We start from the raw sequence: 18,183 nt of genomic DNA, 5'->3' as shown, positions 1-18,183 counted from the left end.
TGGTGTGGCGGGATATCATGCATGTCGCTACATAGGGGGAGATCCCCCAGTACCGGACACTTAAGCCACTAAATTCATAATTCGAAAAATATTGATTTTATGGGCTCGTGTTACCCATTTATGATAAATATTATCATTTTTATAGTGTACAAAAATCAATTTGAAAATATAAATATGAATTTTGACATTGTGTTTTGATGATGTATTTTAGTACCAAATTGATCGATATTGAAAGGTGGCACCCAATACCGGACACGATCTGAAAATGCCTCGAATTCTGTAAATTTGAACATCATTGAATGTGTACACTATAGAAATAGTTTATAATTACCAATTCAATGCAATTACAACATTTACAAAAATAATTTGAGTTTTTCTTAGTTTGCAAGATGCCTATCAAAAACCTCTTTCATATATGATGAAAAATAGCACATTTTACGATGTTGTTATAAATGTTCATTCTTCTTAATTTTATTGCATGTTTGATACCATGGTCGACGGAACCCATGAAAAATGAAAGTATTTTGAGACACTGATGCAATAATTACAAAGATATCATATAACAAATCAAGCTGTCCGAAACTGAGGGACAGGAGGTGCTTAACCAAAATTGTAATTTGTCCATATTTACTTCAATTATGGTACAAAATACATTCATACTATCAAATTAGGATTATGTTCAATCAAGCTTGCGGGATCCAAAGTATTTTTTCATATTCAAAATAATTACTAAATAGGCTCAAAATTAAGAAGATACGTTAATTTTTTAAAGATTTTCAAACTTTTGTACTTTTTTAAAAAGGGATGCATATTTCAAGGATGTGTTATTCTACGCAAACATTAGTCTACATAATAGCTTTCTTTTCTACTAATACACCATCTTGATTGGACCATGATTTCTCAATGTTTCAACTTTGTCCGGTATTGGGTGCTGTCCGGCACTGGGGGATCTCCCCCTAAGTGCTCCAAGAGAATAATTTAAATGATCCGTTCAACCAGGACGAAATTGTAAACTCGCGACATAACTCTAATCTGATGATTGGTTCGTCTCTGGGTTACCAACGAACGGTGGGCTAGGGTTTGAGGTGTTCTTTTTTGTTTACATTATCAGAAAATTTTCCTTCTTTTCAATATTTGCTATTCTTTGTATTTAAGTAGGGAATTTTATCCTCTTTAAATCATAGACAGTTTTTTTGTAGTCCTGATATAACAATTATTTGCATTACACTTGCATAGATTTTTATAAGAGATTTTTCTTTCTTTTGAATATATTTCATAGTTATTGGAATGATGGCTTATAATACGTGAATAAAAAGTCTTATTGAAAACACATATTTTCAGCACAAGGATTAACTTAGGTGAGGTGTCATTCTCCTCCAAGATTAAGATTGCAACGTGTGAACTGAACTCTGCCTCGTTGGTTGCATATAACAGTAATCCAAACGATTCGGTAAACGCTGTTCTCGCTGTTCACTGTTTCACACGTGAAAAAAGAAGCCAAACTTATGTTTGTTGGAAATTAAATAATTCATTAAGTACTACCATAATGGTTGAAGCAAATCGAAGGACAAAAAAATCGTTAACCATTTCAGTAACTGTTAACAGCTGACTACAAACGCAATGAGAAAACATAAGCTGAAAGCAATTACCGCTAGCAGAGAAGTGAATAATTGTTAACAAATAGGATGTTTTTCTTTCAGCATTGACTGTTTTTTTTTTAACTAACCCGAACCGATTACAACATAATCTCTTTAAAATTATTGCTTGAAATTCGTTGCATATTCTGCCATTCAATGAAAGCCCAATCCTGTGAGTCACCGAATTCCGTGAAAATTTGCTATTTTGTTCCTTTTCCGAAATAAGGATACTCGTGTTTTTGGATTTTTTGATTAGGGTGACCATTTCCGAAATAACTTCCCACCAATCTGCCCAGAAAAATCGCGACTTTGCAAAATTTTTATTTAGAAAAAAAATCATAACTTTTAAAATGCTTGACCGATTTTCAATTTTCTTGGACAAAATGAAAGGTAAAGATTTTGACTTCTCGTGAAAAATACAAAAAATGTTTTAACACAAAAAATAAACAAAAATTTCCGTTTTTTCGTGTATTGAAGGCCTCGGGACCTTCGCCTCGGGATTTTTTTTGTGAAATTTTATATTTTTCTTGAAAACTCGAAATCTTTAGCTCTCATTTAGTGCAAGAAAATTGAAAATCGGTCAAGCGATTCAAAAGTTATAATTAAAAAAATAAAAATTTTGAACGGTCGCCATTTTTCTGGTTACCCTATTTCGGAAATGGTCATCCTCATAAAAAAAAATCCACAATCACGTGTATCTTTATTTCGGATAAGGAAAAAATAGCAAATTTTCACGGAATTCGGTGACCCACTGGATCGGTTTTTCATGGAATGGCTGTATATTTGAGGTTAAAAAGTTTGCAGAACACTGATCATGATTCTCTTTTAAGAGAACTGAATTGTGAATAATTCAGAAAAATGCACATTGTTAATTTTTTTTGTACATATAGCGAAGAGTCATCAGTTTTATTTTTTTAAACCGTTCTTATGTTCTCGAGAAACAAATTTGCTGAGCATTGTTGGTGGATGTTCGTTCAAGAACTACAATATTTTCACAAAATCATGTATGATACAGAAATACACTCCCGTGCATAAGTTTGGGTTCACCCCCTTAAAAACATGCAAAAGTGTTCAGTCCATATCTCTGTGACTACACGTCCAATTGAAACTCTCTAAGCCGCATTCGAAAGGCAAAGAGTTATTCTTACTTCGTATGTATTTTTGCAAAAACACTCTTTGAACTTTGCATACTAAATTTTTACTTAAAGTTGTGACATTTTTCAAAAAACACACTGAAAAATCATATCTAATTTCCTCAGCATTGGATCGACCAAAATTTTAAATCAAAGTGTCATTAGAATCGTAATCTTATATTCTTTGAAGAGACCCCACGAAATTTTGGCGGAAAAATCGGGAAAGTATTCAAAATCAATGAAACAGTCATTCAAGTCATCGTGCAAAAGTTTGGGTTCACCCCTCAGTATGGTGTATCGTGCAAAAGTTTGGGTTCACATGAACTTACTTAAATCTGTGAAATCTCAAACCAATCATGTACGCGCCATTATTTGCGCACAAAAAAGCTTTAAACTATTAAAATCGGTTGAAAAATGGCAGAGATATTGACAAAAATGATTGCATGCGGCTCAGGTGAACCCAAACTTTTGCACGATTTGCATCATACTGAGGGTTGAACCCAAACTTTTGCACGATGACTTGACTGACTGTTTCATTGATTTTGAATACTTTCCAGATTTTTTCGCCAAAATTTCGTGGGGTCTCTTCAAAGAATATAAGATTACGATTCTAATGACACTTTGATTTAAAATTTTGGTCGATCCAATGCTGAGGAAATTAGATATGATTTTTCAGTGTGTTTTTTGAAAAATGTAACAACTTTAAATAAAAATTTAGTATACAAAATTCAAAAAATGTTTTTGGAAAAATACATACGAAGTAAGAATAACTCTTTGCCTTTCGAATGCGGCTTAAAGAGTTTCAATTGGACATGTAATCACAGAGATATGGACAGAACACTTTTGTATGTGTTTTAGGGGGTGAACCCAAACTTTTGCACGGGAGTGTATCTGGAATTTCTTCTGCAGTTCGATTATTGTCGGAATGACTTGTCAATTTCATGATTTAAAATTTTCCCATAGTGATAAATATAGATGTGCAGAACGTGTTTGATGATTTTTTCAAAGAACTTCCACAAAATTTGGAATAATACAGGAAAAAAATTATAACTGTAACATTAAACTTTTATAAATAAATAAGTTTTATGTTATTCATGAATTACCATAATTGTTGTTAACAAGTATGCAGAAGTCTTTTGATGAGTTTTTATTCCAAGAACTCCAATATTTTCACAATATGGCAAATAACACAGACAAAATTACTCCGATTTACAGTAGTTAGGTGTTTATCGCGAGGCATCATTTTTTTTTCAATTATTTAATTTTTTTAATTATTTCAAATAATAATTTATAGAAAAGTTTTATCGACTTTTTTAAGGAACTAGAACTTTTTCACTAAATTGTGAACAATAAAGAAAAATAAATTTGTTTCTATGACTTGATATTCATCACAAATACCAATGTATTTTGACTCTCTCTTTTTTATAATTCTTTGAATAATTCTGGATAAAATCCCTTTTTTCCAAAGTGTACTATTTATCGCAAAAATTCTATTCTATTTCATGTGTGCAAATTTCTCGCATTGATTAAACAAGTTTCAGTTCAATATTTATTGCTGTTTGCATTTGAGATGCAAATGTTGAGTAAACGTCCTCCAAATGCAGTAACACAAAATAATCAAAGGACACCTAGTAACGATTACATAAATCACCGCCGCCCTAGCAAGAAAAATCTATCTTTGACATCGCATTACTTGTGAAAAATCTTACCGCGTTTGGTGTTCACGCATTTGATATTTGCACTTCAAACGCACACAACAATAAATAAAGTTGTAAACAATACAGAAAAATACCCGAAGACGCCCCATTTTGTGGAAACTGCGAAAAAAATCACAGACCCACCAGTCGGCAATGCCCAATCTACAAAAAAGAGATGGAGGTCATCAAAACAAAACTCGACTGGATCTTGACAGAGGCTGATGCGAGAAAACGTGTTGAGGCGGGAAATGGCAGTTATGCTCGGATCGCTGCACAGCCGCGATTGGATCAGATAAAACTAAATGATTTAACAACCCAACTTGCGGAGAAATAGAAAAAAAATGAAGAACTTGAAAGTAGTCTAGCTCATGTCACTCAAGTATTGAAAATCAAACTTAACGATATCGTTACCAAGAACGCTGAGAAAGATACGCAAATAAAGGAGTTGCTCGCTGACTTGAAACAACGAGATGAAAGGATCGCCAAGTTAGAGGCGGGAAACAAAGGCATGGTAAAGTATATTGAGGATATAGAAAAGAGAACTAAAACTAACTCGCAGAGCCGTGAACTGAGTCACTCTAAGAGCAACAACAAAAAGCACAAAACGAAACGAACAATTCCCTCGAATAAAAATGACAATGAGCGTGCCTCCAGGTCAAATATGTCCCACCACCGAAATAACAATCAAAGACAGTGAGAAGTTCCATCTTGACTAGAAACACCATCAATAAGTCCAGAAACGAAAATGGTTAAAACAATGAAAAATACTTCATTTCGGTATTCGATAGCTATTGAGGACTGCTGGAGGCATTGATCAACTAATGAAAAATTTCACTTTTATATGAAAATCCATCATGTATTATTTAGGTATTACAATACCTGATCTAATTATCAGCTTGGTATTTGTAGAATATGCAGAAGGTATTATTTGAGGTATTTTGCCTCTTATGCAGGGCTCATTCATACCTCATTCAGGTTGTAAGTATTGGAAATTATCTGGTATCGAATACCTCAATTTGGTATTCAGTAGTTATTTTCTTCTGCTCGGGTTCTAACTCCACCGATAATGGACCAAGTAGAACCCAATAATTTAGTGTTACGATCAGTTATCGAATTCACCGCAAACAATCAGCAGCATACAGAAACTCCAATCAATTTATGTTAAGTCATCAACACAGCCGGTTTGAGGAGTGGGAATGTGCAGTACCACACTCACTTCCAAAAGAAGCGCAACAAGAAGGAAAATCCATCCGGGACGCCATATCCCAGCCCGTAGATGGAGGACCCTACTGTTCGGCCGGCTCCAGTTCGTCAGGAACCAATGACATTCTTTCAACAAACACGATAGGGTAAGTGTTCCCTTAGTTGTGGGTGTTCCTATAGTTGCGGTAGTGCCGTTTTCACTGATTTTATTACATTAGTCATATAACCGACACTGCCAATCGACGTATTGGCTTGTTGATACACGGAACAGTTGAAAACAGTGTCCAAATTGCTTTGAAACTGATGAAATATCACTAAAATTACTAAAGCTTTTCTTATTTGTACCAATAGTTGCGATAAAGTGTTCCTATAGTGGAGCATTCTATAAGAAAACAACGGATACCGCAACTATAGGAACACAAATTAAGAATATACCGCAACTAAAGGAACAGTGTACCAATGGACCGATGCACGAGTTCACTAATTTGACATTTGAGCGGTGCCGAATTCACTGGTTGCTATGGTCCCATAAATAACACGGCACCGCTAAAACGTCAAATAGTGAACCCGTGCATAGGTCCATAGTGGAGGTATTATTTTTCACTGACATGCCGTGGATTACTGCGATGAAATCATTTTTCTCATTAAGTCAATGGTCGTTACTTCCCGTTACAATATTAACATGTACATTAATTGGGCTTTTTGAATTTAGGCGGTTAAATTAAGTTCAATCGTGCTTAGTACCTCCACTATTGGTACATCTACCCTACAACCTTTAGATCATCCTTCCCTCAATAATCCCAAAAACACTACCCCAAACTCCTCTCATACATGCAATCCAAATTCTGACCAAATATGACAGACAGGAGTCAATGAACCGATGCACGAGTTCACTATCTGACGTTTGAGCGGTGCCGTGTTATTTACGTGACCATGGCAACAAGTGAATTCGGCACCGCTCAAACTTCAAATTCGTGAACTCGTGCACAGGTCCATACCTGAGAGAGACTTGCGAAGAGGAAAAAAATCAACGTCATATGCAGCCCAGATTCCCCTCTCACGAAACGTCAAATGCAGCCCACCGTTTTTATGGCTGAAAAAATGAAAAGTATTGTGTTCAAAGTTAACTGTTATTAAAAACCTCAGCCGGCGGAGCAGTTTTTTCCAAAGTTGCTGATAAATCTAAGTAGAAGATTAATTATTTCTAATGTCTGCTACGTTTGCTGGCATGAAATTGCACTCAAACGGCTATTTATGATTCGATGTGATGCAAACTCAATCATTTTTTGCTGAGAGGTTCATGTGAGGATTTGAACAGCATGCGCATAATTGGTATAAACACAAAGTGGAATAAGAAAAAAAACTCAGCAATCACAGAAAAAGAATACCGTCTTCGCGAGTCTCGTTCAGGTCCATACCTATCGTGGGTAGCTATCACGGTATACACAACAAGGTAGGCTATTCCCACGTGTAAACAACGATTTTCAACTACCGAAAAGCTAAACATTACATATAATTTGCAATTGGATTAGATGGACAAATTGATGTGAAGATTTGCGAAAAAGTTACACGTCTTCTCAGTGAGAATCGAACTTACGACTCCCCGATCTCTAGTTGGGGCGCGTTAACCACTACGCCATGAGAGGACTCATGAACGCAGAAGTTAACCTGAATTCGATTTCAGCTCAATAATCACGTGGTCCTCTTTCGCAAAGTGCACCTCTTTCGGAAGAATTAGATGCCCATCCAAACACAACGCTTTCTATATATATCCAATGCCTAGCCCGAGAGCGCATTGTTTTTTAGGTATAGGAATAGCACACTACACTAGCCAGCAACTGCGCTGGCTGAGGTTTCTATTGTGTGGGCTTCCAATGGGTCGCGACGTTCTCAAACGACCGGTTACGGAACATGAGTCCGTTGCTCGATAAATACTTGTTTTTAATTATGAATCGTGGTTGACAATCAACGGCGGGGCCCAGTTAGCCGTAGCGGTAAACGCGCAGCTAATCAGCAAGACCAAGCTGAGGGTCGTGGGTTCGAATCCCACCGGTCGAGGATCTTTTCGGGTTGGAAATTTTCTCGACTTCTCAGGGCATAAAGTATCTTCGTACCTGCCACACGATATACGCATGCAAAAATGGTCATTGGCACAGTAAGCTCTCAGTTAATAACTGTGGAAGTGCTCTTAAGAACACTAAGCTGAGAAGCAGGCTCTGCTCCAGTGGGGAAGTAATGCCAGAAAGAAGAAGACAATCAACGTAGAACACAATAGCAACCCTACAGCTATAGCCGACTTTCTTGTAGAACTTTTCGCATCTACGTCGGCAAATGAAGGATACTCCGAGGGGTTCTTGCGGAAAAAAAACTGTTAAGAGAATGTACCCCACTTAATCTTATTTCAAACAACGTCTCTCCTATGGACCAAAAGTTTTCCATTCAAGAACTTTTTCAAGCGTTTGAAAGCGCAAATGGAACTTCAACGGGTGTGGACAACATAGGTTATCCCATGATAAAACATCTGCTTTTTCACTGTAAACTAACCCTCCTCGAAGCCTTCAACCATATCTGGATGACTGGTGATATCCCATTGACATGGAAGGAGAGCATTATTATTCCAATTCCAAAACCAGGAGAATCTGCAAATGGTGCTCATGGTTTTCGCCACATTTCATTGGTTAGTTGCATGGCCAAGACAATGGAAAGGATGGTAAACCGCCGCTTGATGGTTTTCTTTGTGAACAACGAAAGACTCCATCCGCGTTAGTTCGTGTTCCGTAAAGGAAAAATCACTTCTTTCTATTTCGCCTAACTAGATGAATTCATCACGGAAGCGGCGAAGAAAGGAGAACACGGAGAAGTCGTCACCCTTGATATTGAGAAGGCTTACGATAAAGTTTGGCACAGAAACATCTTAGAAACTATCATCGAGGAATTCTAGGAACAACCATGAACAAATTCCTCAACAATTTTCTTTAGCACCGATCAGCCAGGGTTAGTTTCGCAGGCGCCCTATTGAAATCTTAACACCCAAAAAATGGAGTTCCTCAAGGGTCTGTATTATCAGTTTCCCTGTTCGAATTTTCTGTGAACTCTTTGTTTTGTATTGCTCCAAAGAATGTGCAAGTCTTTCTATACGCAGACGATATAATCCTAGTGGCTGCAGGAAAACGTGTCAGTTACCTGAGAAAACGACTCCAAAAAGTGGTTAATCTAGTAGAAAAATGGGCTACAGATATCGGGTTCGATTTATCTTCTTCTAAATCATCCCCAAAACATTGCTGCAAAATAAAGCGTCATCGTAGATGGCATATTGAGGGCGCCAAAATCATTTTAAACGATCATGAGCTAAATAAACCGAAGATAACCAGAATCCTTGAAGTACTATTTGACCGGAAATGCACCTTCAATGCATATACAAAGCACGTAAAAGAAGAATGCAGAAGTCGACTAAACCATCTCAAAGCTAAATACATCGAAAGGTGCGGATCGGAAAACATTGCTGTATATTGGAAACTAGATTGTAATTTCGAAACTTTTTTACGGAATTGAACTATTAAGAAATGTAAATATACAAAAACTTTCTCCCGTATACAATCGAGTTATCAGAAAGCGTGTGCAACTCTTGAAAAATCTGCAAGCGAAACAAGCAATCTCTGGGTCAAAGCCGATACTTTATTCCATACGCTAACAAGAAAACCATTGCCAAAATTAAGTAAACTGCACACAATGTTCCACAGAACGTGGAACAAGAAAAAACCTTCTATATACTGAACTGTAAAATAAAAAAAAATTAGAGCTGGACAGACACCTCGTCTGGCACCGGATATTTTCCTCCAACTAGCTTCGGAAAATTATGAAAACATTGACCATTGGTACACTGATGGCTTACTTGCAGAAGGAAAAGTGGGATATGGAGTTATCAGACCTGGCATCAGAATTGAACAAAGTCTTCCTGAACAATGTTCAGTGTTCATGGCGGAAGCTGTAGCTTTGGTCCATGCAGCTCATCGTGCCAAAACCAGGTCTGTAATATTCAGTGACTCAGCCAGCTCCCTTCAAGCGTTAGAGTCAGGGAAATCAAGGAATTTGTACGTACTGAAAATCAAAAAAGTGATAAAAGATAAAGACTTGAGGTTTTGCTGGATACCGGGACACTCTAGGATTCCAGGAAATGACGGAGCGGACAATGCAGCAAACTGCGGCAGATACAAACCAGTTGGAGAAGTATGGGTTATACGAGAAATCTGGCGTGCACATCAATCAGCCTGGGACCAAGCGCCTCGAAAAAATTTGAGGATTGTAAAACCAAACGTTGGAAGATAGATTAACCGATCAAATCGCAAGGAGCAAATAGTCTTGACTAGACTTCGTATTGGTCACGCCTGGTTTGCGAAGCGTTACCTCTTTGCGAAAAATCCTCGTGAAAAATGCACTCTCTGCGACCGCAACCTGTCCGTTAGTCATGTATTGGCATCATGCCAGTCGTACAACGCGGCGCGTCGAGAACTAGGAATTAACAACGAGCTACGAAGCTTCAGAATGAAAAAAAAAACGACCGAAACCAAACTCATTAGCTTTACGAAAAAGATAAGAATTTTCAAGTGTATATAATATGTAACCGTTACAAAATGTTTGTTTTTCAAATAAAGTATTCGATAGAGACGACTGCCCCTTCTGGGTAAAGTCTCTCTAAACAAAAAAAAACTTGATGTTATTCGGAAATGGTTACATCTAGAGAAAGGATCAAGATATTTATTATAGTTCAGATCAATTTCAAGATTCTTATTGTATCATCAGAACGTAGTTATTTTGACAAAAAATCAAAATTTTGAAAACCGGCCAAAAGTTGTTCTTTGAAAAACTTTTCAATTGAAAATTTCTCCATCGTGAAACTTTGGCCCAAACTCTGTTTAATATCAAAATTTTCTGTTGAAAATTGAAAAAAAAAAAATTAAAATGGGGTTTTTGTGTAATTTAAAATTAAAGTTTTATTTTTGAGTTTTTAAGCGAAGTACGCACTTCAACAGAAAAGTAATCGCCTATCTCGATGCGTGAAAATTTCTTGCAAGAAATGGTCAAGAAAAGCATTTTTCTTTGATCGCAGTATGCAATTGAGAAGATATGTCATTTCAAATGGAGCTCTCTGTAGAAAGTTTCTTGACCATTTCTTCCGCAGAAATTTTCACTTTTCTTGAGCGGAACAGCATACTTAGCTTTAATGAAAAAAATATAAAATAATTTTTCAGTGTGTATTTTTTTCGTGTAGCCCAAACGGTTTAGTACAACTTCTTCATAGAACATTTTTCTTCAGAATCAACAGTTTCGGAGTTAATTTTTTTTTTTTTTTTTTTTCAAATAAGTTGCATGCTCATGGCAAACTGATCTCAAGCTCATGTTATAAAGCGCGTATACATGAAAGTCTGATTTCAACACGTCACAATTGCGTTTCAGGTCGCCAAAGTTGCATAAGGCACTGGTTTTATTGATGTTTACATGAAATTTAAACTATGATCGATCAAACTTTTCAGTGATCCAATCCATCAAGTATTCAAAACAGGACATAATATTTTGTGTAGGATATAGGCAGTTTGGTTTAAATTTCGGTTAAATCGATTTATTTCGACATGCCTGCATTCTCTATACAAAATTCTTCGTTTCTTTCATATGGTAAGAAACAATACTTTGACCCATCGAAAGTCTAATAAGCTTTGTTGATAAGTATGCCAAAACCCATAAATTTTAAATTATGTGGTAAATTAAGCAACCAAAAAGCCATACAAGCTGGTAGGCTTGCATGCAAGCTGACTTGATTTGTCAAAAAACGCATTTTCAACAGCCAATATCTCAAAAATAAGACGAGTAATGTTTGATCCTTTGCTCACGTCACTTACTCCTGCGGGGGCGGGTGATATGAGCAGGATCAATCGTGTTGCGCGTCGCTCGCGTGGCATGATAAATAAGTGGCGCGTATCGCGAAACAGGTTAGCAGTTTTTGATCCTTTGCTAGCGTCAAATTATCTATCATGGTCTAATCGCTTATCAAAGTGAATCCTGTGACCCAACGATCCTCCCCATTAACAAACTTCCCTCCCAGCAACCTTTGTGGAGATGCAGAGGCAAACACGGTCTCCAAATAGCAAAGGTTACACACTAACATTCCTCCAATCCCACCTTACTGCAAGGACGCACAGTGCTTCGAACGTATGGCACTTGGGGACAAAAGTCATATCGGGATGTTTTATGCGGTTTTGCCGTACGATGTTGAGGAAGATCTCGTTATACACAAAAAAAACTCATTATTGGCATAAATGACACATATTACATCAGTTATGGCATGAGTGGCTTATACGTCAAATTTTACATTTGACACCATAAAACAGTGCTCGCTTGGAAGAAATGTTCAAAATAAAAATGCATGAAAAAGTACTTGAGTCGTACGCATGAACGATGTATGTGACATACATAACCATAAAAGTGTCTCAATAACCATTTTTTTATAAAAATATTGGAGTACGGATTATTCCAATGAATAAAATGAAATCCAATGAAAAAGGTTGAATAAAGTTTCTTTTTATTAGCAACACAATTCATTTACGAGCTATTAATCATCCGAGAACTGAATTATTGCTACAAAAGAAAATTGAAATGTCTTTTGACCAGAGGGTTTTATTTTCTTTTATTTCGATCATTTTCAACGAAACGTCGCAATGGTTCCAGTCAGCAAACTTTTATCCGATTTTTCTGCTTCCGAAAATGTTTGTTTGTACATGCTGTGTCCTGAACTTCCATCGAAGCCCCACTTGCAAACCAGTTTTACAGCAGTAGAAGCTTCCAACCAGATTTCCTTTATGATACTGAATGCAGTACAATTCATGAGCTGTTGTAGATCAACTGTAGCAGCTGTTTCTGATGCAGAAATCGGTTTCGGAAATATTTTTTGTTTCTCTTTGGCAAGGAAGCAAGTTCGGATGTTATTCGTTCAAAGTGGTTCGAAAAAAATTGTACTTTCGTTCCGGCAGATTTAAATCAATGTTCAAAGCTAATGCCTGTGCTGCAGTCATGACCTGTACTTGATCCCCAGTCGAAGAATTTGATAAATTGTCAGCGAATGCGAGCACTTCGTTGATAAGATCTGCAACACGTCCCTTTTTAGTTTTTCTTGAACATTCATTGAACGGTTTGTGAGGCCCGATGCCAGCCTTTGCAGCCGAGCTGGAAATATCTGCATCGTCAGTTTCCTGATTGCGCGGGAGCTGAACTGGTTTTGCAAACCAGTCGGAGTTTTGCTTCACGAAAATTTTGTATGATCTTCCACATTTAGCCCACTTTTGGTTTATTTTGCAACAATAAAATTTGCAAAACGTCTTTAGCTTGTTCTCAGATATCTTGGAGAAAGAATCAGTGCCATAACAACTATACATGAAATTCAGAACATGATTTTTTCCGATTGGGTGGAGCGGCAGAAAACTACTGCTCGAAACAATCTTTATTGATGGTTGTGGCAGCATATCCTAAAAATCATAAGATGACATACAATTGGCAAACATATGCAGCTGGAATCACTTCCAGAATTTGAAAAATACTTCAAATCTTATTTTTAAGTGGATTTCAGAAAGGTACTTTAAGGTACTTTTTTGTATGGGCAAAAAGAAGATAAGTGTTTTAATTTTACTCTGTATTAAAAAGCATGTAGCTCAGAAGCATCTTTTTCAACAATTGTTAACATATATCACAGAAAATTGAATGGAATGACTCCTACTTACTTGTTTCAATACGGTCCATAATGATTTTCATTTTGAAAATATAATAAGGATGGGAATGAAGCGAATTGTAGAGGGACTGGATTGACACGAAAACAATGAATAATATAGAACGATGAAACAACTTGTCAACACGTGGTGTTTTGGTTTGTTTTGAAAATTGCAAGAACTTTCTAATATCTGTACTACACGCTCAAAACATATGTTAACATCATGGCCTACTTGATTCGGTCGAATATGAAAGTTGATTTTTTGACTTTTGTCCAAGGGACGAAGCACTGTGGGACGTGGCCAGCGCCATTATTGACCCTTTATAACTAGAGGCACTGAATTATGCACACTGAAGAAGATTATGGCCAATCCCAGCCGAACTTCTAGTTGATTCTTTGTGCATTTTCACCGTCTTCGGTCAATCACGGAATAGCAACCATTGATATGTGTAATCAGTCTAAGCTAAGCCAATATCTCAAAAATAAGACATACTATAGTATTTTTGAAAACAACAATGAATGCAACACCCCAAACAAGCGCAATTTTTGAGAGATGATCGGGTTTCACATATTCCAAACCCGAACCCGACCCGTACCCGACTAATTTTATTTTTTCAAAACCGGACTCGACCCGAATCCGAGACAATAATTGAAAAACAAACCCGGACCCGACCCTAACCCGAAAATATTTCACTGTTTCAACCCGAACTCGACCCGAATTTTTTTTTTGTAAAAAAAAACCTTAATAAAACGCGAGTCCTAAAAGATGATAAATCATCGTTTCTGATGCATAGGGAAACTCTTAGGTTGTTACTCTGTTCACAATTCTCACACAACCTGACCAGGTCCGTCCTACTCGGGCTCAGATTGGGTACCACTTCTAGTACTGCATTTGGTCCCTCGGTAGTGCAAAAGGTACCCAAGTTTGACAAATCGCAGTATACTTTGAACGGCATTCTTGATTACCTTATGAGCCATAAAATTTTGGACAACTGCAAGGGACATGGGGGTCTTTAATTTGTCTTTGACCCGACCCAAACCCGACTCAACTCGACTTTTTTCAAGCCCGAATCCGACCGATACCCGATAGTTTAGTAACCTTATAGTTTTTCAGGATCATTCTACTAAGACCCAACTTTTGCCCCTCCAAAAAACAAATAAAGCAAATAAACAACTCTCAGCATTTTTTTTTATTTTTATAAAGTTCAATAACACTTTTGCAATAAGGTTTCTATTAAGGTATTCCCGCTGCAGAGAGTCCCGCAACTATGCTTGTTACAAGGTAACCAGTTACATCAACGGCTGTTAAAATCAACCCCTACAAACTTCCTCCCAAGGCAGCTATAACATCCATATTGCTGTTGCTGTACTCATTGGACAGAATACATTCGTCGTAGAACCGGGCGGCCAGAGTGCACTTGTCGAGCTGTTGCGCCTTCAATCCGGCGTAGCAGTCCGTCACCGAACGCTCGTACTCGTCAGCATATCCCTCGCATTGCACCGAGAAACGTGCAATATTCGGTCCCCAACGGTCACTGTACAGACCTGCTCGTATCAGATAGCATCGGACAAGGCATCGACCCTCGCACGTATTGTTGTAGCCATCGTGCAAAATCTGCCGCACTGTGTCCTGCGATATCTGAAGCACCTGAGCGCAATCCGACATGATCTGGGCGCTTCGTAGTTTCGAAACCGGAACGAACTGAGGCTTCTGGTTGATCAACTCACCGAACTGATCCTGGTAGCACTGCATACTACAGCTAGCCCGCTGACAGCTGGCATTCCGGGGCAGACTCTGAACCGTTTCGCACAGACACTGCTCGGTTCGGTCGAGGTTATCCTGGTCGCACGAATCCGGTTGGTAGAATCTGTTCACGGAGTACACCGTTCTGCTGATGGAGTCATTCCAGAAGCGTCCCACTAGGCCCAGGCATCGATCGGAGCAGTCCTTAATGTTGTTCAATGCATCAACTGGCGGAAGATACCGGGAGCACTCGATCCGTAGTTCGTCGAAACTTTTCAGTGTGGCTGTGTGCTGAAGCGTGAAGCCTCGACTTGCAAAAATGCAGAGTCCTAGCAACGGCAGGACTATACATTTACTCCTAAGTTGCATGGTTGAAGCTTTGAGAGCACCTGTTCTTAAGTTTGATGATGTAGGTTATTTATAGTTTTACCATAAGGAAAACCAAAATCGTCGAAGAAAGCACGTGCTCATTTCACCGTCAGACTGAACCAGGAATTGTGAAGTGCGTTGGTGAAGTGCGTGACTAAAACGTGGAATGACGACGTAGCAAATGCTCTAAAACTCAACAGGAAGTACGGTTTGCACATGCATCAAACTTCAATCATTCCTTGCGATTTTAGGGGCAAGTTTTTCTTCTTGGTATTAACGTCCTCACTGGGACAGAGCCTGCTTCTCAGCTTAGTATTTTTATGAGCACTTCCAAAGTTATTAACTGAGAGCTTTCTTTGCCAAAGTTGCCATTTTCGCCTTCGTATATCGTGTGGCAGATACGATCATACTCTATGCCCAGGAAAGTCAAGGAAATTTCTACAACGAAAAGATCCTGGACCGACAGGGAATCGAACCCAGACACCTTCAGCATGGCTTTGCTTTGTAGCCGCGGAATCTAACCACTCGACTAAGGAAAATCTCATTTGAATCATCCAACATTTTATTCAGAGATTTGTATATACATATGCAAAAGAATTTCTGACAAATCCATCCAGAAGTTTCTGATTTTCTATTAAAATACTTGAAGAACTCTTTCATGAAGTTTTTCAAGGATTTATTTAGGATTTTTTCTAAGAATATCCTTGGTAGGAATTTACAGAATTTAAGAAGAAGTATCTTGAGAAATTTCCTTAAGATTTGTTTCTGAAATTTCTATATGAACTTTTGAGAAACTTTGTGAAAAATACTTTAAAAAAAACTCCAAAGCAAACTTCTTTATTAAACTCTTGAAAACTCCATAATGGAATTCTAGAGAATTTCGTAGAGAAATTCTTGCCGGATCTATTATTATAATAAATCTATGCGATACTCGGGATTATATCTTGAATAATCCGAGAATAGATACTTTGAAAAAAATATATAGAAAAAGTTCCTAAGCTTTCCTTCTTAAATCTGAAGTATTGAAAATAATCCTTCAATGATCTCAATCAGCATTTCTGTTGGAATTGCTGGGATAATATCTTAAAACTACTACTGGGATAATATCTTAAAAATCCTTGGAGTATTTTGTACAATGCTTGAAACTCCTGATTTAGTCTAAATGTCGGGTTTGGTGTCGTCGGGTGTTTCACATGCGATAGAAAGCTAGAATCTTCGTCAAAGTTGTTCAAGATGTCAAGGACATCCGGAAAGCAGACCTTTTAATTCCACAAAAGTTGACTAAGTGCCGCAAGTGAGCTAAAGCCTGTCCACGATAAATTTCGGACACTGATGGCGGGTGTACCACAGAAAGTTCGAGAATTTTACAGAAAGAAGGATTAACATCCTTGTCAACTGTTTTTTTTTTTTTTTATATATATATCTTTATTAGTATCATTCCAAACATTACATTCATTTCTTATATCTAGGTGTTCTGTGTTATTAGACAACACTATCATCCTAATTTGGTAAAACAAATTTAAGATTTAATTAACATTTTGTTAACAACATATTACATTTCATTTGCCGTAGCAGTTCAGTTTTTTTACAGGTGAGTTGATTTCACCTGCTTATAAGAGAAAAAAAAACGTTTTTAATATACTTAACCTAACTTAACCTAAACATATAACGCATTAATCGTGGCAATAGAAGATTGTAACGATTTTTGCCTGAAATTATTAATGATTGTATTTGACATTTGTTCCAATGTTTCAACATTGGATATTCTATGTAACTCATTGGTACTATACCAGGGGGGAAGCTTCAGAATCATTTTCAAAATTTTATTTTGAATTCTCTGCAGAGCTTTCTTCCTGGTATTACAACAGCTAGTCCATATTGGTACAGCATACAACATGGCTGGCCTGAAAATTTGTTTGAATATCAAAAGCTTGTTCTTAAGACAAAGTTTTGATTTTCTATTAATAAGGGGATAGAGACATTTTACATATTTATTACATTTGGCTTGAATGCCCTCAATGTGATTTTTGAAAGTTAAATTCTTATCTAGCATGAGCCCTAGATACTTAACTTCATCTGACCAATTTATTGGAACCCCTCTCATCGTGACAACATGTCTACTTGAAGGTTTCAAATAAAGAGCTTTTGGTTTATGTGGGAATATTATTAGTTGAGTTTTGGAAGCATTAGGAGAAATCTTCCATTTTTGCAAGTATGAAGAAAAAATATCCAAACTTTTTTTGCAATCGACTACAGATGACACGCAGGCTTCGACCTTTGGCGGAGAGACCTGTGTCATCCGCAAACAAAGATTTTTGACATCCCTGAGGTAGCTCAGGTAAGTCAGATGTGAAAATATTGTATAATATAGGTCCCAAAATGCTGCCTTGGGGAACACCAGCTCTTACAGGAAGTCTTTCAGATCTGGAGTTCTGATAATTAACCTGAAGTGTACGATTTGACAGATAACTTTGAATTATTCTAACAATGTATGTTGGAAAATTAAAGTTTTTCAATTTTACAATCAAACCTTCATGCCAAACACTGTCGAATGCTTTTTCTATGTCTAGAAGAGCAAGACCAGTAGAGTAGCCTTCAGACTTGTTGGAACGGATCAAATTTGTTACACGTAAAAGTTGATGAGTGG

At 37.3% G+C, this 18,183-nt stretch overlaps 2 protein-coding genes across 8 annotated transcripts in view; both read right to left on the bottom strand.

Annotated features, from left to right (window-relative positions):
- LOC5578353 (exostosin-1) overlaps positions 1-18,183 on the bottom strand; it is a 538,741-nt gene that overhangs the window by 243,247 nt on the left and 277,311 nt on the right. The window lies entirely within an intron of this gene.
- LOC110678070 (general odorant-binding protein 45-like) lies at positions 14,470-15,832 on the bottom strand. The gene has a single exon (XM_021850612.1). The coding sequence runs from the start codon at positions 15,534-15,536 to the stop codon at positions 14,742-14,744; it is 795 nt and encodes a 264-aa protein (XP_021706304.1). The 5' UTR covers positions 15,537-15,832; the 3' UTR covers positions 14,470-14,741.

Source organism: Aedes aegypti, chromosome 3 (genome assembly GCF_002204515.2).
Source record: "Aedes aegypti strain LVP_AGWG chromosome 3, AaegL5.0 Primary Assembly, whole genome shotgun sequence".
Taxonomy (NCBI): Eukaryota; Metazoa; Arthropoda; class Insecta; order Diptera; family Culicidae; genus Aedes; species Aedes aegypti.
This window is presented reverse-complemented; position numbering and strand designations above follow the sequence as displayed.